Below are 27,427 nucleotides of genomic sequence, written 5' to 3'. Positions count from 1 at the left end.
AAGAACCATTTATAGCAAAGAGCCTGACTGAACATATGAATTATGAAATCTAATAAAACAAAATGATTATAGTAAGCTAATACAAACACTGCATGAAATAAAATGTAGCATAAGTTACAAAACCTAAAAGAATGAGAAAAGCCTTAATAACAAAATTGTTACGAAGATGTTATGAAATGCTGTGCTAAGAGACATAAATCTTGTCCAAGCTTCAGATCTTAAAACATGAGGCAGCAAGAGTTTTTAATTTCTGCAGGTGGGAGCTCAGCCTGAACTTGCATGCAGTGAGAGAAGAGCCCTGCTCCAGGACAGAGCCCATCTTGTGTTGTGTCAGTAATAATAGGTAGATAACCAATAGCAAGATAATGGCTAGCATACAGCTGCATCATTAAAAACACAGTAGACAGGTAAATCTCAGCTGTCATCCTGATTGTAGCCTTTAGTCTACTACTTATAGTCTGTGGTCACACAAAAAAACCCCAAACCAAAACAATTTAATGATGTTCTGTGGTCAGCTGAAGTTGTGGAGGTGAAAAGTTAATTCCTTGTACTGCCTTGCACTTAAACTGTTTCCTTTCATTCATTCTCTTTTTAGGTCTAGCTTTGGCTACAAGCCTTAATTTACACATTTCATAAAAAGAATGTAAAAAGATTTCTTTGGCATTCCCACATCTCCACTGCATAGAAGTTCTCTGTTGGTTTTTGGTTGGTTTGGGTTTTTTTTAAGTTAGAAGTAGTCTTTTCTCTTTACTCTGGGATAGTAGCAGGTCACAGTCAAGCCAAGTGCACACAGATTGACTTGTTGGTTCCTCCTCTAGGTTGCATTCTTGCAGTTCTTCCCACACTTGTCTTCAGGTTTTGTGCAGCTTGCTTATCTGGGCACCTACCCTTTAAAACCTGCCTTCTTTCCAAAGTGCCACAGTTTGCAGACTGGATCGTGGAGATGCGAAGTCAACTGATGCTCTACTTTGTCTCGTCCTCTCATATGCAGTTGACAGGACTTAAAGTGAAATTCTGCTTTATTCTGACAGCAAAGTCAAATCCTCTTAAGCCAACTTCACTAGCAGATACAAAATTTAAAAGACATCCTTCATTTGCAGTTGGTGAGACCACCTACTTGTTTAAAAGTTACAGGTATATCTAAATGCATTGACTGTGACTTGGAGGAGAGGTAGGACAAAAGGGCAGAAAGTGGAAGACATCTAGAGGGCCCCAGGTTTCATTTTTCAGCTGACTGAATTTTGCACTGTAATATTTATTTCAACACATTGGCATGGTTTAGTTTGCATGGGTGGTTGTGAGTGTCCTTTCAGAAGTGTATTAAGTGATCTTCCTACTGAGACCATATCTTGAACCGCCTAAACACATGCTCAAGGTGGAATACATAGAGTGAGAGCTTGCCTGTTATGTAGCTGAAGGATGTAGCTGTGATGACCTTTGCAGCCTGAACTTGGGCTTCTTAGAACCATAGAATCAATAAGGTTGGAAAAGACCTCAAAGATCATCAAGTCCAACCTGTCACCCAACACCTCATGACTACTAAACCATGGCTCCAACTGCCACATCCAATCCCCTCTTGAATACCTCCAGGGATGGTGACTCAACCACCTCCCTGGGCAGCCCATTCCAACAGCTAACTACTCTCTCTGTGAAGCCCACAAAAGCCATAATTCACAAAACAGAAAACAAAGACCAACCTGTATTTACCCAAGATACCAGAGCATAATATAATACACATGCACACAGCTGCATTACTGCAATGAAGATAAAAAGAAGCCTTGTAGGGAGTGATGGGTAGAGAAAGAGATCATTTATGTTCAGGTGGAAAAGGGCTGTGCTTCCTGCTGGACACTCTTCTTATTGAAGACTCAGCAACTCAACTCAACTATTAGAAGCTGTTTGCATTGGAGAGAGAGACCTCAGGGTTTGCCCCCACTTGCATGAGTCAACAGGAGCAGACTCAAGCTTCAGCAGGAAAAAGGGGTCTTACAAGTGGCATCACAGGAGAGGATGGTGAAACTCAAACCACTTCTTTATTCTTTAGAGAAAACATTTTAGTATACTTGTTCCCTCCTTGCCCTGCATGATTTTTTAATCTTAGCACTTTATACAGAGAAAGAAACTATTTTTAGGAGAATGCTTATAGCTGCATTTACTGTTGCCTCCTTAACCTGAAAGCTTAATTAGAGTTTGGGACAAAAAGTGTGTTATGGAACTTGAGTGTTTAAAGTTGTAATCCTTTAAGTATGCTTGGTGTTCTCTGAACCCTGTAATACTATTCAAGATAAAAGACAGGTTGGGGTTTTTTTGTGATGTTTCTAAAATAAAAGAGACATTTCTTTTTAAAACAAAAATCCTTGTGGAACACTTTGTGTACAAAGGTGCTTTTTTTCTCACCTGAAGGAGTGTTCAGCTGCTGTCTAACACAGTTCACTCATTGAACCTCACCATTGTGGCTGTTACAGCAAGAGCCTACCTTGACAAGTACAAAAAGTACAATATATGTGGAGGAACCCATCCCTGGAGATATCAAGGTCAGGCTCAACAAGGCTCTGAGCAACCTGATCTAGTAGAGGGTGTCCCTGCTCACTGCTGGGCGAGTTGGACTAGATGACCTTTGGAGGTCCCTTCCAACCCAAACCATTCTGTGATACAGCTGTTTTAAGTGTTGGGTTTTAGCAGATAAGTAGAGCTACATCACCATTTAAAACTATCAGAGTAATAAAGGACAAGATTTTTCCCTTGTCCATTAAACTTTATTTTAAATTATAGATTGCTTATCTTAAAACTTAGCCTGGAAGTAGAATTTCAGCATCTCAAGCACTCTCAAGAGTATGTTAACAAAAAGCAAGGCATCTTGCTGTGGAGGTGGTTCAATGGCAGAACCTCTCCTGATGAGATGTGCTAATGTCTGAAAGCTGCTACTGCTCATTGCTCCACAAGCAGAAGTCAGGATTTTTATTTCAAGCCCAGTAGGTGGCATCAAAAGAGTTCTTTAAAATTCAGCATTTAGGTGTTCGTGCCCCAGTCCTAGACCACAAAATGAACACAGTGCTTAGACAGAGAAAATTCCAGGTGATGTGTCTGTCCCTCACAGAAAGCTTTGTTTTGAATGTGATCTTATTCAAATGGCATGCCTGTGGTGCTTCTATGACTAGCACAGATTACCATGCATCATTACGTGCATTATAGGTGCCTTCAGTGAATCAAAATGACTTGTACCTGTATTTTTATTGCCTTTATAACAGATGTAATATTGCCAGTTTGGGCTTTTTTGAGTGTTGTGGTACTGTAGGGTCTGCATGAATACTGCAGCAGGCAGTGTCCTCAAGGAGCAGGTGGGGTTTAGTTGGTTTTGTTTGTTTGCACATTTTTGTTTGTTTGACTTTCTGGTTTATTTGGGTTGTTTATTTGGGTGGGATTTTTTTTTGCTTGTTTTGGTTTGGGTTTTTTTAAATTGAAACAGAGTATGGGCTATGACACACTAACAGAACATGATTATGTCTAGAAAATAGACATTTTCTCGTGTGGCTGCAGTCAAACCTATGTGCTTCTCAGAACCTACTGCCAAGGCTGAAGGAGGTCTTGACATTACTGGGAGAATGGGAGTATAGTCATACCACTTCCCTCTATTTTTTCTTCTTGTGATCTTAGAAGAATGCTGTTGAAAAAAAAATGGCTTGGGCACTTTGTGGTAGAATAGAATAGAATAGAATAGGATAGGATAGGATAGGATAGGATAGAATAGAATAGACCAGGTTGGAAGAGACCTTCAAGATCATTGTGTTCAACCTATCATCCAACACCACCTAATCAACTAAACCATGCAACCAAGCACCCCATCAAGTCTCCTCCTAAACACCTCTAATGATGGTGACTCCACCACCTCCCTGGGCAGCACATTCCAATGGGCAATCACTCTGTCTATGAAGAATTTATTCCTAACATCCAGTCTAAACCTCCCCTGGTGCAGCTTGAGACTGTGTCCTCTTATGCTGGTGCTGGTTGCCTGGAAGAAGAGACCAGCCCCTCCCTGTCTACAACCTCCCTTCAGGTAGTTGTAGAGAGCAATAAGGTCAGCCCTGAGACTCCTCCAGGCTAAGCAACCCCAGCTCCCTCAGCCTCTCTTCATAGGGCTTGTGTTCCAAACCCCTCACCTACCCCTCACCTCTGGTAAACCAGGGCTCAGGAGAGGAGCAAGGAGGCACTGGGAGCTTCCTTTCTTCTTGGCCATTGTGCAGCCAAGTTCAGTGTCTGGTCCCAGTGGCACAGTGGAAGAAGAGCTGTTTACCACGGGGTCCTTATGGTATTGTGGCATAGAATGCCAGTGATAGCTGCTCATAGTAGCTACTGCTGTCAGCCTGGCATTGCAGAGCTTAGTTCAGGGCAAGAGTCAGTTCTAGGAATGCAGTGGGCTCAGTTAATCCATGCCAGTGCAGAGCAAATGAGTCTCTGAAAGGAATTAAAGCAAAATAGCCGTTGCTCTTGAAAGTTGCACCCAGCCTTGAAGTTGCTTCCTGCAGGTGGCCCAAGCTTGCAAACTCCTTGTAGTTTTTCAGACAGTAGTTCTGAAGAAGCTGCTGTGGTTCCTGTTCTCTGACAGGAGTTCACATGCATTGTGAAAAAGGAGAGGGCAGGTGTCGGTGTGCTTTGAGAAGGAAGAGCACATAAGAACTGCCTTATAGCTGAGGAGACAAGTCCCACTTCAGTCTGAGACAGCAAGCTCAACAGAAGAAGCAGGGGCAGATCCACAATGCTGGGCCCAGATGGATGGTTCATAGTCTCCCAGTAGGCAGTGTTTCTGCTTCACGTTTGATAAGCCAGCTTCTTAGCCAGCATAAATATGGCAAAGAAGGCAACTTAGCTCCCTCATGTCCAAGAAAGAAAATGGAACTGGAGTTCAGCTTTTGGGGGACAGGGGGGGAAAGTTATACTCCTTGTTTTCATTTTTATTGTAGCTTCAAAGGGATTATAGGATTATATGAAAACAAATAAAGTCATCTCTGCACCTTCTGAACTGTTTCTTCCATGCTTAACCTTCAAAAGGGAGCAAAATGTCCAGAACAAACAAAGTCCACTCATCACGGTTTTGAGGGCACTGAACATTTGAGGTCAGTAGAAGAACTTTCAGAAACTTGATTCCCAAAATGTTTGTACAGAAACACTTACAAAAACAATTCTCACAACGGCTCCAGGGGCAGAGAAACTCCAGCCCACAGAGGGCCCAAACTACCAGCTTAAGAGTGACATATGATGTGTGACTCCTGGGTAAGGTCACTATAATTATCTTTTTGCTGTGGATGAGGATGTGGAGCTAAGTTGCCTCTCCAGTCAGAAAAGCAGAGTTGCTGATTCAAGGTGGTGGCAGCAGCAGCTCCAGAAACTGACTATAGTTCTTTTGGGACTCTCTTTAATATTTTGTGCATAGTGAAGTTTGCTGAAGGCGTGGTGGTGCTCCTACCCATGAGCATCAGCACCATTGGAAAGGAAGGTATGGAGAGCTTTTGCCTTTCCCACCATCTTTGAGTAAGACCTAGAACAAAACAACAACAAGAAAAGACTGGAAAGAGTGTGGAACAGTGAAGAATGAATTAAAACAGGGAGTGTGGGCTAATAATCTCATTAAGTAACGGCACGATTGTGGAGAGCTGTCTTAAATTGAGACTGTCACAGTGTAGAATTGCTGCCTAGGGCTCTGGAGGTTCTGAATGAAAGCTTCTATGCATGGCCTGACATTTTGCTCATCTGCAGTAACAGCTGCCTTAATAATTGTTTGATTAATGAACTCATTAAATCACAGTATTACTAGAAAAAACATACTGACCTCCTGACTGATCACAATTAAAATGTAAATGTCATTCTTTAAGTCACTGGTTAGCCATTTATTTAAGCAGCAGAAGAGCATAAAAACCAGCTTGTGTTTGGGGGATTTGGCCTAGTTCAGCCATGTTAAGGGAATGCCACAACAACTGCAGGTGGAGGTTAATTTGCAGCACTACCTACAATTACAGCAGCATTCACATGGTTATTAAGCTTATAACCATCCCTGAAACACAATCCTCCATTGCATCAACAGCAAGAAACTCAGGCTGTCTTCACTGGAGTTAAGACTTCATCCTGCATCACCACCACGCACAACAGTGAGGAACTGTGATGGAACTGTGATTAAGTTCTGCATGTTTACCATGCACTGGTGAAATGTGCACATCTCTGAGCAGTGCTGTGGAGAATAATCCCTTGCATTTTTCCCCCAGGCTGTAATACCCCCAGCCATGCAATCTTCCTTGGCTTATTAATTTGGGGCAGGAGGGTGTTTTCAGGTTCTCTTACTGCTGCATCATGCTCTTGCAAAGCAAGATGCCTCACTTCTGTAAAAGGGCCACCCCCTCTTTGTTGGAAAGTACATAATCACACAAGGACAGCATACTTCAGCTATTGTCATGTTGCTTGATACACAGCTTTAAAGCTATTTCAGTGTCCTAGCTTGTGATTGTTGGGTGGCTAGAGTCATCATGGCTGTGTTTGAAAACTTGGAAAAACTCCTTTGGGATGTGTCATCAATGCTGTTATATCCAGTAGGAATTGTAGCTCCCTAGATTAGATGAGCTGAGTAAGGAGCAAAGAGTTGTTCCTGTAAGCTAAAATGCAAGTTGATGTATCTGAAGGCATTTTAGCTAGCAGGATTCACCCTGTTTTCCACAGCAGGCTAAAATATCCACCTTCTGGCCTTTCAGCAAAGCTTATGGGAAACTACCATCTTTGAGCTACTGCCAGGTCAAACCATGATGGAAACCTGGAGGCATCCATGAGAAGCCCTGGTGTGGCGAGTCTAGAGGTTTGACCTCTCACCCAGAGCTCCAGTGTCCAGGGACTAAATGACATTTAGTTTCCTAAAAGCTTGGTGGTGTTCACCACCTTCCCACCTGCCCCTACCTAAGTGGCTGCTGTGTCCTTTACTGCAGGAGTTAAGCAGCTGAGGCTTTTGACTGAGTAACTCCTGAAGATCTGCCTGTTGTTTTCAGTCCAGGCACAGCAACCCTAGAGGACACAGACCTACCTTAGGTGTCAGGATGTACTACACAGCCTGGCTAGCATGGGCATTTAGAATAGATTTATAATGTCCACCAATGATCTCGCAAGGAAACTGCTCAGATTTCCTCCTTACCGTGTGAGAAGGATTGTGGCCACATCAGAAATGAAACAACCTAGCCAAGTGCTTACCATAACCACAGGAGACAGCAAAGTCAGGCAGGCAAACACTGCAGTACCTCACTAGAGACTGTTACCTGCATTGCATGGAAGATAGATAAGATAGTAGTGCTTTGTTAATGTCCCTTGTAGGCAGCATGGGAGGGGAGACAGCACAGAAGATCAGACACTTTTGGACTTCATTAATGTGTTCAGCACCATCAGAACCAGTCCATAGAAGTAGTGAAAAAGTACCAAATGAACAATCAGTCATCTCAGGCATTACAGCTGGCAGAGCTTTGCTGTAATCAGTGATGCTTATTCCCCCATTGGATTAAATTTCTTGGTTTTCAAATGTGGGGTTTTTGTTGTCCTTGTTTTGTGGGATTGTTGTTGTTGGGTTGTGGATTTGTGTGTGTGTGTGTTCTTTTGTATTTTTCTGTGAAAAGTTGCTAGCAGGCTGTGAGGCATGAAGGTAAAAGGCTGAGAGCTTTGCTGTTTGAGATGGGCTGTTTGCTATTTTACCCATTGCAAACCAGAAAAACAGCAGTGCTGCATTCGATTTGCCTCTCAAGAAGGTATGGGCAGTAAAACATTTCCAGAATGTTTTAGGACAGGAGGTTGCTTCTGTAACATCCCCACAGCTGCCAGCCCCTCAGCTTTCTGGTGGCCTGTATGCCATTCCAGCTAAGGACGAACTGGGACTCAGTGCCTGCTTTGTGCCTGCGGTAACACATCTGTCGTGACCTGGATCTCTGACTCTACCTATGGACATTTCCTCAGCAGGCTGGGGCTGCTGCATCTCCTCCCTGCAATATACTGTCACCAAGGTGATAGGGGACAAAATGAAGCATCAACTGTGTTTCCTTAGCTCCAGCAATAACAGTAAGAGACAGCCAAAATGTTAGTATTTAATTGATTAGAAAAAGTTCACCATGCTGTCACTCTTGATCACACAGCTCTTCTTGATCACACAGCTATCTGGAATATTCCTAAATGGTACATGAACCCTGATGAGATATATTTTTTTTTCCTATCAAAGGCTGAATGGAAGTATCAAATCAATTGTAGGAACTGTTTTTTTCTAGACACTCTCTTGCCCCAGGGTATAGCAACCTGTTGCTGTAAGATTATTTCTTTACTGACTTAGCATAATGGTTGAAATTCCACTGTCATAAACTCTTTAAGCCACCAAAGCACAGGCTGATGCCAGGCTGAGCTACTGTCCCCTCAGTGTCCTTCTCAAGAAGTTTGCCTGAGAGTACATCATGGGTGAACAGCTGGCTGGTGTGAGGGCAGAAGACTGGGAAATGTTTGCAGCAGAACCTCCACTCCCACAGTGAGGGGTGGCTGGAAATAAGCTGATGGGAGTTGATTCATCCCCAGGTCTATCTGCCTGCCTCTTCCAGACACAGTGCGTCTGAAACAATGTCCTCTGGCTGCTGCTTGTCCCCTCCGTGCATCCTAGCAGAGTGTGGGGGGTGCCCATTGTTATCACTGAGGGGTCACAGCAATACCCTTGGGCTGTGTTGCAACCCATTTTTCCTTGAGGAGTGGGTAAAACTTGACATAAGAGGAATAAGAGACAAAATGGTGGTGTCACATATCTCGCTCTGTTCCAAACACATGCTAGCAGCATTTGTGGTCTCATTTTGATGGAATACACAGTAGTTTTCTATCCTCTTGTTCCTGTAAACTGTACAGCACTGGAAAGCACTGCTCTGAGTAGGAGGAAGAATACAATAGTAGCTTTTGACCAGCTTTCATTTTTGCCACCTACAAAACAAGCCTTTTCTAACACAGTACCCCATCTGTTTAGCATTTCTAAACGTTTTCATCCCCTGGTAGTATTTAAGGCAATAGGCTTCTCTGGTTCTCACTACCAAGAAAGCCAGCAGCAGAGACTGATCAGAGTAGGATCCTTGGAGTTGATAGGGAGAATAAGACAGTTTATCAAGCCATAAGAGCATCCCTCCTCATGCATCCCTCAAGCTCCACAGCAGAAGCCTACCTGCTCCAGACCAGGTGCTCTTTTCCAGACATAGAGCTCTTTGTGAAGGTGAGCGCTTTGTAAAGTGATCCGACAGCAATGTTTGTTTACAGAGAACTTTCTACTCTGTTTGAGATTCATGTGATAGCACTGAGGGAGGTGAAAGAGCAGGCAGAACTGGTTTCATTAATGTGTGTTGTTTGTTTGGTTATAAGGTCTGCAAACCTTAATGAACTAACCTATTAACTAAGTGATGCACCTGGTTTCTCACTTCTTTGCCTTTGCATTTAATCTAAGTTTTAATGCTGTGCTATAGGAGAATCATATGAAGGGCTTGAAAATTAAACAATGTTCTGCAAAGCCTAACTTAACCAATGCCAGCTATGCAAGACTGCCTCATTTTATCAAAGCCTCTTAACAAAATGCAAACCAAAGTACACAAGAGCAATGCTTTTGTGGCCACACGTACAGTGAGTTGCTCCTCTTGTGGTTTACACTGACACCTGACAATTTGTTTGGCCCAAAAGGAAAGCAGAGCACACAGAAAGCAAGACTACCTGACTTGGGTATGGCCACACTTCAGTCTTAAAAGTGGCAGTCTTTGGTCTATAATGAGGAAGGACTAGTCAAGGCGACGCAGCATTTGTGCTTCACTAGTCCCTCCAGTTCAGCTGGAGCAAGGCTTACCACCAAAGCTTCCCTCCTTCACTGGGGCCCCACAGTTGTTTAGTCTGAAATTCTTAATTATTTGATTTATTCTCTTTATTCCCTTAACTGCTTTTGACATGACATCTCAATTTAGGCTGGCAAATTTCACTCTGTTTGTTTCCAGTGATCATAAAAAGATTTAACTTGTTTTAGTCTTGCAGTGATTTAGGTAGATTTATAGTCACACAGGCAAATGAGGTGGAGACTATTTCCTTTGGAAGGACTGCTGTAATTTCAATTTTGTTTTGTAACTCATGGCAATGTTCATAATGCATTTTAATGAAAAACTATATCATAGCATCATATCTATGTGCATGTTTGGAGAAGGATATAAAGAAACTTTGCATGAAAGTATGCATTAGTAGAGATCACAGAATGTTAGGGGCTGGAAGGGACCTGGAATGATCATCTAGTCCAACCCCCCGGCCAGAGCAGGATCACCTATACCAGACCACAAAGCAATGCATCCAGGTGGATTTTGAGTATCTCCAGAGAGGGAGACTCCACAACTCCCCTGAGCAGCCTGTTCCAGTGTTCTGTCACCCTCACAGTGAAAAAATCTTTCCTCATGTTTCCATGGAACTTCCTATGCCTCAACTTCCACCCATTGCCCCTTGTCCCATCAGTGGGCATCACCACAAAGAGCCTGGCTCCATCCTCTTGGCACTTACCCTTTACATGTTTATAAACACTAATGAGGTCACCCCTTAGTCTCCTCCTCTCCAAGCTATGGAGCTCCAGCTCCCTCAGTCTCTTCTCATAAAGAAGATTTTCTACTCCCTTAATCATTTTTGTGGCTCTGTGCTGGACTCTTTCAAGCAGTTCCTTGGCCTTCTTGAACTGAGTGGCCCAGAACTGGACACAACATTCCAGATGTGGCCTCACCAGGGCAGAGTAGAGGAAGGAGAACCTCTCTCAACATACTAACCACACCCCTTCTAATCCACCCCAGAATGGCATTGGTGGTCTTGGCCACAAGAGCACATTGCTGGCTCATGATCATCCTTCCATCCACTAGGACCTGCAGGTCCTTTTCCCCTGCACAGCTCTCCAACAGGTCAGATGAGTAACATGCTATACTACTCGTAGCAAATACAGGTTTTCTGCTTTCCTACTGCACCTGTTATGGAAGTTTGCTGTCATCACAGATGTATGCACACCTATACCTTTTTTTTCCTTCTTTTTTTTTTGCTTGTAGGCCGGCAGTGACGGGGAAAGCATTGGGAACTGCCCGTTCTCACAGCGTCTCTTTATGATTCTGTGGCTAAAAGGTGTCATATTTAACGTCACAACCGTGGATTTGAAAAGGTGAGATGGTAACCAGAGTTCTCCTTTTCAGAACAACATTTCCAAAGTGATGATTTTAAAGGGTGACTCACTTCTGATAAATCTGAAACCCACGCTGTGGCTTGGCGTTGTGTTAACAGTCTGGAGGCTTGCTTCCTCTTTAGAGTTCACTAGTAGAAGTTGGACTAACTCTGAAGCAGCTGAGATTTTAATCTGTTTTGCAGTAAGTCTCTGTAACATAATAGAGAAGTTTTGGCTGGATTTTTTTTTTTTTTAAGGCATTTCAGAGCACATTCAAATGCAGGCTCCTTTGAATTCTTACACCACCATCGTGAGGCAGCTGGCTGGGTTTAATTTTGTAAGACAGCCACCGAGCGGCCTGCTATTTTGAAGGTGAAGCAGTTCACTGCAATTAAGTGCAGAAATTGCACATGTAGTTCCTGTTGTGATTAACCCCATCTCTTTCCTCCCATCAGAAAGCCTGCTGACCTGCAGAACCTTGCCCCAGGGACAAACCCCCCCTTCATGACATTTGACGGTGAAGTGAAAACCGACGTCAATAAGATCGAGGAGTTCTTGGAAGAGAAGCTAGCACCACCCCGGTACCATATTCATGGTCCCTTCTCTTGCTTTTAGCCCTTCAAAGCCCTTGACAGATGTCAGTGACCAAATCCCCTCAGTTTTGGTGGGTCAAGGCCACAAAAGTGTGGGAGGCTGAGGGAGGCTGGTCTGGCCACCACGGTGGAGCTCGCAGCAAGGGCTAGATTTGACTGGTGAGAAACAGCACTGAAGCCTGGCACTGTGCAGAGCTTGTGCCTGGGGTGCTCCTGAGATGCTGGCTGTGATCCTCCTGCTGCTCATGCCTTTGCCTTGAGTTCACTGCTGTGCCACCACAGTCATTCCTGAGGCATGAAATTCACCCTGCTGCCACAAGCATGTGCAGAAACCTGCATGCCAGTGCAGAAACTTGACCTCTTTTTCCTCCACTTGTGTTTGTTTGAGGTTTCCCTCTTCACACAAAACAAATAATTATGCTTACTGGGAGCAGGTAGCTGGGAGAAAAGGGCAGTGAAAGTCTCCCACACAGCAGACATGCTGGGGCACATTTTGAGTGGCCGGGTGGGCATACCTTGGCACACACTGGGGTCTTGGTTTTGGATCCAGCAGGAGCATTGTGTGCCTTACTCTGCACCTTCTCTCCCTGAGGACAGCAGCCTCCACTGCTGCACTCCCTTCTCAAGCAGCCAAACCAGACTTTAACTGGTCAAGCAGCTGCTCCCCTCCACTTTCCCCTTCCTATGTGCCCCTGGCAACAACAGCTGCTGGACTGGCTGGCTGTTCTGAGCTTGCTTACACATGGGCCAGGTGGGGAGGCTGGGAGGAGCAGCAGCTAGTGTGGGTAGGGACTTTCCCTCCTCTCCTCCTTGTGGCAGGAGCAGTCATTTCCCTGAGGAAAAGGAGGTCATCCACATTTAAACTATGTTTAAATATGCCCTTGCTAAGTATTTTTTTCAGTTCAACAGGGTTCTCTTTGACAGTCTTGTGTGGCCATACATTGTGATGCAGTGCAAACAATACTTAATGGAGGTGAAAATAATGGCTAGATCTATAACTTCTGTTTTGTTTCTTTTAACTCCTCAGGTATCCCAAACTTGCACCAAACCACCCTGAGTCTAACTCTGCAGGAAATGATGTGTTTGCAAAATTCTCTGCATTCATAAAGAACCCAAGAAAAGATGCTAATGAAAGTATGTGCTGAAATCCTTTTGTCAGCCCTGGTAGTCACTGGAAGAAACTAGAGCTCTACAATTCTAGCATACAGGTTAAACAGCTGTTTTCCAGAGCATAAAGGCTGTGGAAATCTGCACATATTCACTGTCTTATTTGAGGATTCCCAAAGTTAGTTTATGCAGATACCACTGTCAGCATGGCAGCATCAACTCCAGCTTCTCCTTGTTTCTTCAGACCTTACTGTTCTACTCCATTTCTGTGAATAATGAGGAGTCCAGGCACATGGCACATTTCCTCAGATCAGGACCCTTGTTACTGCAATGCATTAAATTATCTCTAGCCTCCATCTCTCAACCCTGTTCCCTTTGCTTTTCTCTTTTCCCTTCTCCACAGTGGCACGCAGGGACTAACCAGCCCACAAAACCCCCATCCAACCTTTGCTGGGCTCTGCTGCCCTTACCCCACTCATGTTCACTCAGCTGAAAGCACAGGACTGTGGTTTCCTGTACACCCCAAAGCAGCATCCCAGTGGCTTGTTGTCCTGCAACTGGACCAAGGCAAGAGTCAGAGCCACTGTGCTGGGCTGGCTTGCTCTGAAAAGCATCATCCCAGTGGCTTGTTGTCCTGCAGCTGGACCAAGGCAAGAGTCAGAGCCACTGTGCTGGGCTGGCCTGCTGTGCAAAAGCACACATTGCAGCAGTGCCTGAGGAGCCATTTCTGGTAACACAGCCCCAGTCTGTTTTTTCTCAGAACTCCCTTTAGCTACTTAGAGCTCTTATCCCAGCATTAAGTTTTAAGCTTAGGATAAAGGAATTGCAGGAGTTGGCATGGCCTAGTGTCTGGGAGCTGGATTGGTGCCAGGAGACAGGATGCAGGAGTCACCTTTCTGCTTGGTGTCAGAGAGACCTTGGTACAGGCTTGAATGATCTTTTTATTGTCTTAACCTAGATTTGGAAAAATCTTTGCTTAAAGCCCTGAGGAAGCTGGACAACTATTTAAATAGCCCCTTGCCTGATGAAATTGATGCTTACAGCACTGAGGAGATCACTGTTTCCAGCCGGAAATTCCTGGATGGAGATGAGCTCACCTTAGCAGATTGCAACCTCCTACCAAAGCTTCATATAATCAAGGTTTGCATTTGGTTTTTAGCTTCCTGGAGAGGAGGGGTGGCACAGAAGCTCAAGTTCTTTTCTAAAAGGTGGAGGAATCCTTTATTCTGAGGCCACACAGTCACTGTGTGAGTTCACAGTGCTAATGCACAAGGCCGTTTCATTACAGCACACCTAGGCAGATCCTCAGATTGATGACTCTGGAGCTAGAATATCTGCTTTTGTATCTGGATTGCAACTGCACTTGCTAAGCCTTTCACAAGTATGATATGAGTGCTGTATTCAGTTCTGTAGAGAAGTGCTTTCCTCTGCATTTCCTGTGCAAAGTGCTTCTGACTGTAGAGAAGTATCATTATTTTGTCCATGCCAATTCAAATTCAAACCTGTCTTGCCTGCTTTTAATCCAAAACTTTTGCTTTGCTGACTATCACTAGCACCAATAATGCTGGTAGGGTAGCCACCACCTTCCCACCAAGGCTCCCAGCCTCTTCTTGCAGGTCTGTGGAGCATACAGACCATGTAACAGTCCTGATGACTGAGATGTCTGGGTGTTGTCACAGCCTGTCCCTAGGCTACTTTGGATCTCATCAGGCTCTGAAAGATAAATGGCCACACTAGAAATCCATTGCTTTTCATAACTAACAAAGTCATTTCAGAAAGTTACTTTTTTTGGCTACTGTTTTGTCAAAGGAAGAGTGGATTGAATTGCTTTCTGATACCTCCAGAAGTGAAAACTTTCCCCAGCCAGATGTCCTGGTTGAACCTATTGCAGAGAGCAGCAAGGGTGTGAGCCCTTTCCCACGCCCGCACAGAGCTGGGGCACAGTAAAGCTCGAGAGGTAGCAAAGGTCAGCAGAGCCAATACAGGGAGGATCACCTTATGTCAGGTGCATGTCTGAAGGAGGGATTAGGTATTAGCCAAGAGTTCTTTTCCCTAGCCGTTTGAAATTTACTATTTCAATTCAAGTTTTCCTTTCCTGTTTCAGTGACAGTTATCCAAGTGTGAGGCAGTAAGACTATGCTGTTAGCTGTGGGTTTTGCTAGCTCCTTTGCTGGTGTAAGATGTAGCTGTTTCCAGGTGTGGTCTGCTGGTCCACATAGCTCTAGCAGATTATTTATACCAAAGAAATCCTTTTAATCGAGTTAGCTTGTTAGCCAGCCATCTTCATCCCATGTCTTCCCTTTTTTGTTTTGCCTTTCCTTTCTTTCTCCCTTCCCCCCACGCTGCATGCAATAGCAGACTCACCCGCTGAAAGTTAACGACGTGCACAAAGAGTACTTCTGGGTCCCGTGCAGGTCGTGTGTGTAATGGTTATTTTCTTTCTTTTTTTTTTTTCCCTGTTAACAAAAGGTTGTTGCAAAAAAATACAGAAATTTTGACTTTCCACCTGAAATGACAGGGATTTCGAGATACTTGGACAATGCTTATGCCAGAGATGAATTTACAAACACTTGTCCTGCTGATCAAGAAATCGAGTACGCGTATGTGGATGTTGCAAAGAGAATGAAGTAACCAGAAGATGCCTCTCTGCTTTCTTGCTCCTGAGATTTTTAGCTGGGCACCAGCCAAGATGGAAAAAAAACCCCAAAAGCTGGCACGCATTCTGCAGTGTAATTTTAAGTTCTGCTCTTGGCCAATCCTTCTTTTCTAATGATTGTGTAGCATTGGTTTCTCATTCTTAAATTAGGTGCGTGTATGTTTGTGTGTCCGTACAGCTGTCTGCACACATGAATGTCTGCTGTGCACTCCAAGTTAAAAGGCATCAGTCAATATTAAAGCATTCACTGAAGTTAGGGAAAACAGTGTAGGCCATGCAATGATAGCAATGTTACAGACTAGTGACTTGTGCTAAATTGCTGAACTTTCAGAAGAAATAGCCCTGTTTCTAACACACATTTAACCTGTCATTACTGCTGCCTCTGATCTCCGTTTCACAGTTGTTGCCAAACTTCACAGTCACTGGGAGAGTTTCTTTTAGCTTCTCTGCCAGCTTCAGAGGGCCTCAAGCCAGCAGCTGGTGCCCATGCAAGCACCCTGGTTAATTTAGGAGAGAGGCCAGCCTGTAGGTGAGACCACATCTGATGTCCCAGAAGCTCTCTCCTCTGTGCTAGATACCTGGAGGGCAGGTCAACGAAGAATAACTTTTCACATTGTGTGAGTCTTCTTTGCTATTAAAATTAAAAAGAATCAGAACTTAAATAAATAATCCTGCCTTCTCCTCTCTCAGGGCTGCACAATCCATCAAACCTGCCTCCAGGGGATCCCAAAAATAGACAGATAGTGACACAGACTGTCACTAGTCTATGGACTATCTGATAAATATTTGACAAGGCAGGAGAGCCAGAGCTGGTTGTCACTGTAGACAGAAGAAAGGGGTGAACATCTGTCTCCAGCTACTGGTGTAGCTGGTGTAATATTTCTTTGCCATCCTTTCATGACTCTCATTTGGTTTGGGAAAGCAAAGAGGAGGAGAAGGAGGTTTAAAAAAGAAACAGTCCATTTGTAGTTCCTTTTCCTGGTTGAGCTCCAGCATATTGGCTTTCCCAGGACAGCTGCTAGGACTTCATTGCTGAGAGCTTTACAGCTGGGCAGCCAGATATTTATCAGGAACAACACAGACCTACCTCCTGCCTTAGGTGGGGGATGAATTAGATGAACTGCTCCAGCCCTGCATGAGCCTGTGTTCAAGGCAATCAGTACTGGTGAGAAACCCCCTCTAGCTTGGCATCAGGATGTGTACTGTTAGAGATGTATGGACTATGAAAGGTGACATCCACATCTGCTTTCTGCTGAGCATGCCCTCATCAAGCACATAGGAGAGTGCAATGCTTTAGTCACAGGGTCACCTGGAAGTTTCTTCTGATGGATTTTGCCTGTGTGTGCAAAACAGATGTGAAAATGGCTAGAAATAGCCTTTACAAGTCCTATACTGACCAAAAAAGAGACTCATACAGACTACTCATCCATCCTACCCCATGTCAAACAGACTCTTGCTTTCACAACTGTTGGTAAAGAATACCAAATGCACAGGTTTTGTTTGCCTTTAGAGAAAACAGACACAATACCTTTCCCCTCCCACCTTTCAACTCTGAACTCTTGTATTGGGGTTGGTAGCTGAGCCGTCACTTGTCAGAGATTACTAACTGTTACTTTGTGTTTTCAAATACATACTCATATATATATATATATATATAAAAATATATATATTAAAAAATGAAATCTGTATGCTCTTTTCATATGCCTTATAAATTTAAATAGACAATATAAAAAATGAATGAGTAATTTGAACAGTGTTTTAGTTTTATTTCCTTGCCAATTTCCTGGTAAGCTTCCTTGCAACAGTGGCCTAGATTTTAAGGAATACAGGGCAAAATGTAAACCAACTTTCATTTGTTTTGGAGGAATTATGTAAGTCACACACTTGCAGTGAGATCTTAGGAGCAATACATCTTGGTTGTTCCTATTACTGATGAATAAAAAAATCAAAGGGCCAGCATGTAATCCTTGGCCACTGACCCATCTAATATAAAGTGTCCCACACCCATACTGGTTTGGGGCTGGTCACATCTGTAACTGTTTGGTCTTGAGGAGATGCACCTGGAATGGTTCAAAACAGCCAAGGACTGCCCACACTACTTGGTAGCTCTTGTTGCAGGCCAAATACATGAGACAGCTCCTGGCTCTCATTGACTTCTCACCATAAAGACAGTTAGGGCTGTTTATCATCAGTAAGTAACAGAGAGCCTGGGGTATTCTGTGGTGCTGAGCACACAGTGTGTGGTTCACATCCATACAGTTATTTTCTACCTCATGGAGACAGGATGGCTGTGCTGGTTGTGGGGAACAGTACCTATGTCCACATCATGCCTGGCCATTGGTGGGAGTGATGCTCTTTGGCACAGGTCATGATATTTCTAACAGAAGAAGCTGCTGAAGAGGAAAGAAAATGTGCAGTGAAACACTAAAAGAAACAAAAACTGGGGCAGAGAAAATAGGTTAATTGCTACAGGGCATTGTAGAAGTAAATTCAAAGGACCTCAGAGCAAGAAGGCAAAGGACAAACTGAAGCCTCAAGCTAAGGTAAAGCAATGAGGCGGAACAGGAGGGGTGCCATAAACCATCCTGATAAAGAAAACAACAGAGCAATGGGAAGCAGGAATTTTGTCTTTGACTTAAAGATCCTGACAGACTCAGAGGTACAAAGGGCACATTCAGAAAAGTTTGTTGCCACCAGCAAAGAACCCAAGAGCTCTACCAGCACCTGACAATCAGTGGTACTGCTCTGCCACCTCAAACACAAAGACTGGATGGGTGTCCAGGTGTAGATGACCTGTGGGACACTGAATGTGAGTAAAATACATGTCATTTACAATGAATACCTCCCTTTTGTTCCATATGGTCCCACAGTAATGACCACCCTGAGGCCTGGCCCTGCTTTCCAAATCCAAACATGGCACTCGTGTGCCTGTGTTTGGGATTGACTGCAACTCAGGAGCTGGTGTGCTAGCAGTGCTCAGCAGCAACTCATCCCTAACCATTCTTACTGATTGAAAAGGGCAAAAACTCTGTCTGAAACATCTTGCTGGTTTATATTATGCCCATGTCAATGGTTTATAGACACCACACAACTTTTTGGCTTCAGATAATTAATCTTCCTCTTCCCTGTCCCCTCTTTCATATGCTTCATTGGAATCACATGCCTGCACTTCCAGTACTGCCAGATGAAGGTTAAAAGAAAGACTCAGACACTCAGCAATCAGAGGTGTTTTTCCTTAAAATCTGACACTGCTTGGAAGGAGATTTGATTAAATGCTTGTGGTGACTGATGGTTTTGAAACATAATGCTTTGTGGTTCCCTTCTCCTTCTTACTCATGCAAAGCTGTTCACAGTCCTTCTCAAAATTATGCCACCTAAACCATTGTGTTATGGTTGGTGTTTGCATATTTCTGGCAACATAGGGAGATATGGGTAGAGAAGACACGAAAATGACCCAGCATATCAGAGAAGGGCAGGGAGGCTGGTGAGAGGCCTCGAGCATAAGCCCTACGAGGAGAGGCTGAGGGAGCTGGTTGTTTAGCATGGAGAAGAGGAGGCTCAGGGGAGACCTTATTGCTGTCTACAACTACCTGAAGAGTGGTTGTAGCCAGGAGGGCTACAGGGGTCTCTTCTCCCAGGCAACCAGCACCAGAACAAGAGGACACAGTCTCAAGCTGTGCCAGGGGAAGTTTATGCTCCAGGTGAGGAGAAAGTTCTTCACAGGGAGAGTATTTAGCTGTTGGAATGGGCTGCCCAGGGAGGTGGTGGAGTCACCATCCCTGGAGGTGTTCAAGAGGGGATTGGATGTGGCACTTGGTTTAGTAGTCATGAGGTCTTGGGTGACAGGTTGGACTTGATGATCTTTGAGGTCTCTTCCAACCTTATTGATTCTATGATTCTATGATTCTAAAACTGCAGGCAGTTCATTTGTTCTTGGATGGGATGAGTTAAAGTAGCCACACAATCCCACAGTAAATGAATCTCTATCTTCTACACATTTTGAGTGAGTCTGGCTCTTTTTAAAACATACTGTTTTAACAAAATACCTTTGTCCCCATTTGAGTTATTCTATTGTTAAAAGAGCATTTTAAAAAACCAATTTGTTGTAGAATAAATTAGATGAGATAAAGGAAGACAGAAAGCAAGTTGTGGTGTTAACAGTATCAGCAGCTGCTTGAGTGGCCTTGACATGCAATAAGATGTAAAATCTAGACAGATTTGTAGTGCTTGATCCCATGCCAGGGCAGAGCTCATGTTCCATTATTTAAAGGCATGTTTGTGGAGATGGAGCTACTGGTTTCCAAATGCTTAATAGCACAAACAGTCTGTGTGGTGCTGCTGCCACAAAAATATTTTCACTATCATTTTACACACAGTTTTTTACACGTCAACACCTGCTGTATGCAAGGCAGATGCAGTCAGACAGTTACTCTACCAATTGCTCTTCAATCACTTGTGTGGAAAACTCTGAGGTTTGAAGATGTTTCTCAGCTTCAGTATTTTAGTCTTCAGCATGACCTGCCAACTTGAAGGTTAAACACTATTTGCATTCAATGCAGTATCTCCAAAAGGAAGCTGAAACAAAATCAAATGCAGGGTAACTAACTGCAATGTATCTCCTCCAATGTATTTTGGTTTAATGAAAAAAATAAACCTCATGAAAGCAAATGAGTATTCCTCATCTGTGCCAGCATGCTGTTTGAGTATAAGTAGCTATCTAAATTTTACAAGCCCCGTGGAGCCTTAAAAACTTCTTAAAGGTTCATTGTGGTTGTGGACACGCAGTGATTTTACTGGCCACACACAGGAGAAGCCACCTACAAACTGAATTTTCTAGTGAGAGATCTTGAACAGGGCTGGGAGAGCAGAGGTCTGCTGCATGGCTCACTGCTAGATTCTCCAGGCAGCAGCCTTAAATGCTATAGTATCCCTGAAAAGCCTTTAGTTATCTTATGTGACAGGCCCAAGCACAGGCCCTGCTCACAGGCAATGGGGTAAAGCAAGCTGGCTGCTAACACACAGCTGGGAGCAGCACTCAGTTTTCCTTCAGCAGCAATCTGCAAAGAAGCAAAGGCACGAGGTTTTTCCAAGTCCTCATCTAAACTGTACTCCAGCTGATTGAGATGTTTTTACTGATAAGCAGAGCACAAATTCTGGAAATGAATTAAAGGAACAAGTCTTATTTCAAAATTTGGGAATTGGACAACTTTTTAATGAAACCAAACCAGTGGACCAAAAGAAAAATAAACACTGCTTCTCAAATACTGATGGCATTTGTTTTTCTTGAGTTTCTTCCTTCTATCATTCTCTTCCCTTTTATTTATTTCTATTTTTTTTTCCCCCAGTGATGAAAGGGCAAAATGGAGAGGCAGAAGTGCCAGAAAAGAGGCTACAAAAATACCAAACCTTGTTTTTCAATTCATGATTAAAAAGTAAAACAAGATGCAGGGGGGTTGGAACTAGATGGTCCTTGTGGTCCCTTCCAACCCTGACTGATTCTATGATTCTGTGCAAACTAAACCTGTATTCTGTTCTGTTGAAAGATACTTGAAAAGTTGCTCTCATCCAATTTGTCCTTCATTTTGAAAACATTAGGATCAGTACCAAGCTACTAAGAGTTTTATTCTTCTCAAGTGAGAAGTGCAGGGAAGACAAGAAGTCTTCAGAAATGAACGTGATGAAAAGGTTATTAATGTATGATTATGAAATTAGAAATATGGACATTAAGTTTTAATGAATATAAAATATGCATAGCATATTAATCACTATTTTATGTACAGGTTCTAGTGCCCGATTGTGATATATATATATCCCGTGACTGGTTTCGTAGAGAAAATTTGAACCCAATTAGAATATTTAACAGAATTAATTTTGATTAAAGAACGAAGCTGCAATTCTGCCGCTTGTCCACTAGACGGCGACTCGACCAGAGGCTTGCGGCTTAAACTACATACAAGAGGAGTTACAAAGTCAGAGGCTTAAACTTACACATTGTCACGCCGCTAAGCGCGGGGGCTTTAAAATGAACCATAGCTAGTGGAGAACACAGAGCCACAGAATTTCAGGGGCTGGAAGGGACCTCCAAACATTATCCAGTCCAAGCTCCCCTGCCAGAGCAGGTCAGGAACGCATCCTTATCAGCAGAGAGGGAGACTCCACACCCTCCCTGGGCAGCCAGTGTCACGAGAAAGACACACTCTGTCTTTGTAGCTAGTTAGGCTGCGGCTGGCTGCTGCCTTTGAATTGCCAAAATTCGGGCTAGTCCCTTCCTGTCAACTGGGCAGTCTTACCCTCGGGGGTGCAGTCCTCGTTAAGACACGGTGGCTCTCTCCAACCGATGCGACTGGCAAATACGATGCTGGCTGTTGAGCTTCAGCAAAGGACTCTTTTTCAGGGCTCTCAGGGCTGGCTTCTCTCTGTGCAGAGGCGTGTAGCTTGTTTTCATGTGGAATGAGATGACTTACTAGCATCTAGCATAGGCCTGGAGCTTGGTAGCAAAGAAAAAGCAAAGAGCTTAATGGCAAAGAGAGAGAAGCAGCAAAGAGAATGACTTGTTTACAACTTGGGGTAGTACTTGTAAGTTCCTCGAGGTTGAGTTTGGCCATTGGGCAATCTTGTAAAGACAGGCAGCTTTAGCCTATAGAAAGTGTAAGGCTAGAATTATGCCCTTACTTGGCAGTGACATGGACCTAGCATGTTCATCCCATGTGGTCGGTGGATGTTGTTGTTTACCCCTTAGAAGGGAGGTGGGGTTGTTTATGCTGTCTGAATGGCACCTGGGGTCTTTGTTCCCCTTTGCTCTGGGCTGGGTACCCACTCTGGAAAGGAGGGTGGAAGGAAGAATGTGGCCAAACATGCTGGGACAAGTTTTACAGTATTTGGGGCATAATTCTGGGCATATGGTGCCTTCACCACAGTGAAACATCTGCTGCTCCTTCACCTATAGGAATAATCACAGAACAGATCTTCCAGCTCACTGCAGTGTAGGACACTGAAACAGCTGTAGATTGCTCCAGGTAATGAAGCCATACTCACATGAGAGGCTACAAGAATTTGGATCAAACACAAGTTCAAGGAGGATGGTGGATGTCAAATTCCTTTGACACAAATCCCCCTGAGGCTGTTTGCCTCGCACAGAACTCTGCCATAGCAGATAGAGTGTTACAAGCCCCTCTGTGTCTAAAGATGCCTGAGCTAGCAGGCTACAAGGCAATAAGGATGTGTCCATATGATAAGAGTATTTGTCATGATGCCTTGTGATGTGGACAGAAGGTCCTACCATTGCATCAGTGCAAGCCTTCCTGAAGGCTGCTTTTCTGCTTGATGGCAGTAAAATCCCTGATCGAGTTATCATCACTGTGGATGTAATTTGAGCTAAACTGAAGGCCTCTTCCTCCCTCTCCCATTCTAGATAAAGCTTGTGCCTTGGGAAATGTGGTAGCAAAGGCAAACCCACATAACTGCATCCATGAACTGCTAAAAGAGAAACAGCCTGCTGAACCACAGAGCTGCAGAGAGCAGCTGTAGCAGTTAGCTACATTGCTGTGTCCTCAGGAATTAGTCACCTGGACTCTGCAGGCCTGTGTGACAGCACTCTAGCTTCCTTCTGCTGTCCAAAGTGCCTAAGTTAGCCTGGTTTTCTTCACTAAGATGATACTCTGTTCAGCTTAAAGTACTCTGCTTCACAGTGGAGTGGAGAGATCTGCAATAGCCTGCTTGTATGGTGCAGACACACCCCTAATACCACAGGAAGGTGGTTCTCACTGCATCAAGAGCTGTTCCTAGATAATGTGGGAAAGCACTGGAATGCTTTTGTCTCCGTCTTCATTTACCTGATTCAGAGAGTGGGTTCCTTGCTTCTGGCATAAGCAGCTTTAGAGTTTCTACCTAGGATACACAATGAAGCTACTTGCTCAGATCTTATGCCAGATTGAGCTGAGGGCATACCCTGAGCTACAAGAGCCTGCAGAAACACAAATTTGGTCGGCCCTACAGTGTAATAAGCAACTGAGGTAAATGGCTCTGGTTGTCCTTGAACCCCACTGCAAGAAGGGCAAGAATCAGGAGATCCCATGCAAGGTCAGCCTTGGGTGCAGAAAGACACATGAAGATGCAACAAGCTCCAAAACATAACTGCCCACTTTAATTTGTATCATAGAATCATCCAGGTTGGAAAAGACCTGAGAGATCATCAAGTCCAACCTATTACCAATACCTAACACCTCATGACTAACTAAACCATGGCTTCAAGTGCCACATCTAATCCTTTTTTGAACACCTCCAGTGACAGTGACTCCACCACCTCCCTGGGCAGCACATCCCAAAGGCCAATTTCTCTTTCTGTGAAGAACTTTCTCTTCATCTTGAGCCTAAAGACTCAAGAAGGACATTGAGACACTTGAGCATGTCCAGAGAAGGGCAACAAGGCTGGTGAGAGGCCTTGAGCACAAGCCCTATGAGGAGAGGCTGAGGGAGCTGGGATTGTTTAGCCTGGAGAAGAGAAGGCTCAGGGGTGACCTCATTGCCCTCTACAACTACCTGAAAGGTGGTTGTAGACAGGAAGCGGTTGGTCTCTTCTCCCAGGCAACCAGCACCAGAACAAGGGGACACAGTCTCAAGCTGTGCCAGGGGAGGTTTAGACTCGAGGTGAGGAAAAAGTTCTTCACTGAGCAAGTCATTTGTCATTGGAATGGGCTGCCCAGGGAGGTGGTGGAGTCACTGTCCCTGGAGGTGTTCAAGGGGAGATTGGACGTGGCACTTGGTGCCATGGTCTAGTCATGAGGTCTGTTGGGACAGGTTGGACTTGATGATCCTTGGGGTCTCTTCCAACCTTAGTGATACTGTGATACTGTGATACTGTAAGCTTCCCCCGGCACAGCTTGAGACTGTTGCTTTTGCTTGCTGCTTGGCTTTTTAAAGAGCAAATGTATTGCAATAGCAATCCAGGAATCACAAAACACTACATTACTTTCCTAAATAATGACATTAGCTATCTGGGTATTAGACAACAACTAGAGTAACAAGGTGTTGTGGTTTGCATTGTACCACCCAACATGCTTGATATGTCTGAGATTTCAAATCCCAAAGGAACTGAGAGTTCTGTTCTGAGAGAGCTCCTGAGAGAGTCTCAGTGCCGTGCAGCCATTTGTTGAGTTACTCTAACACAGCCACTTCAGTTGGTGCTCACTGTTTTGGCAAGCTTTACAGAAACCGCACTGTTTTCAAGCAAGATGCTTTGTTTCTACCCCAAAGTTAGTTTATTGAGACCCTTTTAGCCAAATTCTTAAGGAATCCTTTGAGGAGATGAAAACTGCGGTTTAGATAACAGTTGCAACTTTTCCTGAAGATAACTCACAGGAGACCAAAGATGGGAGCAGGAAGCAAATAATATAATAGCACACAACCAATCTGACAAATTCACTAGACAGTGAAGTACACTATTTATTTGCCAGTACATCACGTGGGTGTAAACAGTCTGCACAGAGTGTACACAATGGTGTAATTTCAACCACTATTACCTGAAGCAACATACATGAACCTGACAGAAAACTAATCAGTATACTCAAAAGCAAAGGCAAAATGGGGGAATAATTAGCTGGGGGAAAAAAAAGAGCCTGTTGAAAAGCCAGCTGTATTATTCTGTGCTAAATCAGTTGCTTTGCTACAATAAACCCCTGTGGTCGTTTGAGGCTGTGCCTTTAAGGACAAACAGTGCTGGAACACACTGGCTAAATGTTTTCGGTACTAGAACCAAAACATTCTGATATTCTAAACGAATTTCATTGGTTGATAAACAAAAATGCAGCTTTAGATTGTGAAGCAGTTGGAATTTTTTTTCCCTCAGTTCAGTTCGGTTTGGGGAGTTGGGGGAGTGTGGGTGATCAGCCTGTTCTCCCTGCCTGCTTCTTCTGCGAACTGCTGGAGTTGGCCTTCAGATAAGCAAAAACTAATCCTGCATGGGCTTTTGAAGCTTACTAACAACTCTTTTCCTTAGTAACTTGCCTTTCTCTCTCTCTGACCCCTTTTTGGGGAAAAAGGGAGGTAGTGGGGGAGAGAGGGGGTTCCAAGGAGGGGATCCCTCCCTCGGGGAGGGATTTTTGTTGTGTTATTTCTCTTTGCTGTGTATTTCTGTGTATATATTGTAAATACCTGTATATATTGTGTTATATATAACCTGCTTTTCATATATGCTTGTAAATATATAGCTTGCTCTTTCGACAGGGCTAGTTGTGGTTTCTTACTCTGTGGAGGGGGAGGGAGAGCTAAGCCCTCTCTCAACCTACCACAAGCCCACAGTAATTTTTTTTCCACTTATGCAAAAACTGCCTCTCAAGATACACATGGCTGTCTTGTGTCTCCAGGAAAGGAGTTCTTTGTTCTGATGGTATCTTTGAAATTGTCCTGGTACAGAAGTACCTAGGTCAGACAACCTGGGTCACAACAAGCATGAACACAGATTGAGTCGGGCAGAACTGCCCACTTACGACAAATACCTCTGCTGGAAAACCCTGCTGAGCGTCGTGGCAGATTTAGCAGTTACCTGGGTCACCACAGCCTAATTCAGCTGACTGCAGAGTGGACAGACTTTTTAGATGCCCACAGACAAGGCACAAAATTCAGACAAAGTTATCTTCTGTTGAGACATTACCAAATTTGACCTGAGAAAGCTGCAGATCCCTCCTGTTTTGGTTCGGGTTTAGCCGGGTGGTTTTGTTGAGCAAAATGTACATTGTTTACAGACCACTGAAATTTAATGCTGGTTGTCATAGCAGGATGATTGTGCTGCTTTTGGAGTTCAGTGCTCCTTGGCTTATGCTCTTCACTTAAAAGATGTCCAATTAACAAGCAGTTTAACATCAACTGAGCACATAAATCCTGCTCTTTGTTTCCATTCACAGGCTTTCAGCTCTCATTAAGTTAAAAAGGGTTTCCTGTTACTTTGTGGAAAAAAATTAGGAGAGGACTATGGACAAATATTGAACCTACAGTAGATTTATGATTGAAGTGAGATCCTGGTTTAACCAGGCAGATGCTAGATGTGTCACACTACAATAGAGTGAGGAAACTCTCATTTATGGAGTGAAACTATGGTGCACATGGGTCAGGTAATATAGCATTCACCCTCTGAAGCTAGAACATGACCTACAGATGTTAATAAAATAGATTATGTAGCTTTTTCTGAGATATAAAACTAAAAGATCACTAATTCAAATAGAAGCCAATGGGAATTCTGTGGCTTGTAGGTTTATTTCCTGGTTAAATCCCTCTGCCTCCCTGTGTGTGTTTTTGCTTCCAGTTACACTGAAACATGACCTCTGCCCTGCAGACATGATCGTTATCTCCTAAATATTTGACTCATGATGTGTCAGGAGTGCTGAATGACATGGCAAGTTGTACTACAAGTAAAACACACAGAAGCAACATTCATAAATGAGGTGTCCTTAAAATACTCAAACCCAACCTGTAATGACACATTGCTTGCAGTAAGGTTTTTCACAGTCTGCTGTCACCTCCACTTTCAGATTTTGTCTGTAAGAACTTCTGGTGGAGGCAATTTTCTTGTTTCACCCCTCCTTCCCCAGAAATCTTCCCAGATAAACATATGGGTACTACTTCCTTACAAAAACACATTGGAAAACATCAGTGAAGGAAATAAGGAAGAATCTTACTCCATTCAAAAAGGTATCTTTCACTTTTGGTTACCCACCTCCCAATCCCAGGCACAAATCAAGGCTGGGCAGTGACTGGCTGGAAAGCAGCCCTGAGGAGAGAGACTTGGGGGGGATGGTGGATGAGAAGCTCAACATGAGCTCTCAGTGTACACTTGCAGCCTGGAAAGCCAATCAGATCCTGGGCTGCATCAAGAGAAGTGTGGCC

At 43.9% G+C, this 27,427-nt stretch overlaps 1 protein-coding gene across 1 annotated transcript in view; it reads left to right on the top strand.

The window, feature by feature from the left end:
* CLIC6 (chloride intracellular channel 6) overlaps window positions 1-15,604 on the top strand; it is a 30,486-nt gene extending 14,882 nt beyond the window's left edge. Inside the window, exons 2-6 of the mRNA XM_054165880.1 lie at window positions 11,085-11,194; window positions 11,650-11,775; window positions 12,815-12,921; window positions 13,853-14,034; window positions 15,364-15,604. Coding sequence (XP_054021855.1) covers window positions 11,085-11,194; window positions 11,650-11,775; window positions 12,815-12,921; window positions 13,853-14,034; window positions 15,364-15,525 — 687 coding nt within the window. The 3' untranslated portion in view covers window positions 15,526-15,604. The remainder of the gene's footprint in view (window positions 1-11,084; window positions 11,195-11,649; window positions 11,776-12,814; window positions 12,922-13,852; window positions 14,035-15,363) is intronic.
* The last annotated feature ends 11,823 nt before the right edge of the window (window positions 15,605-27,427 follow it).

Source organism: Dryobates pubescens, chromosome 12 (genome assembly GCF_014839835.1).
Source record: "Dryobates pubescens isolate bDryPub1 chromosome 12, bDryPub1.pri, whole genome shotgun sequence".
Taxonomy (NCBI): Eukaryota; Metazoa; Chordata; class Aves; order Piciformes; family Picidae; genus Dryobates; species Dryobates pubescens.
This window is presented reverse-complemented; position numbering and strand designations above follow the sequence as displayed.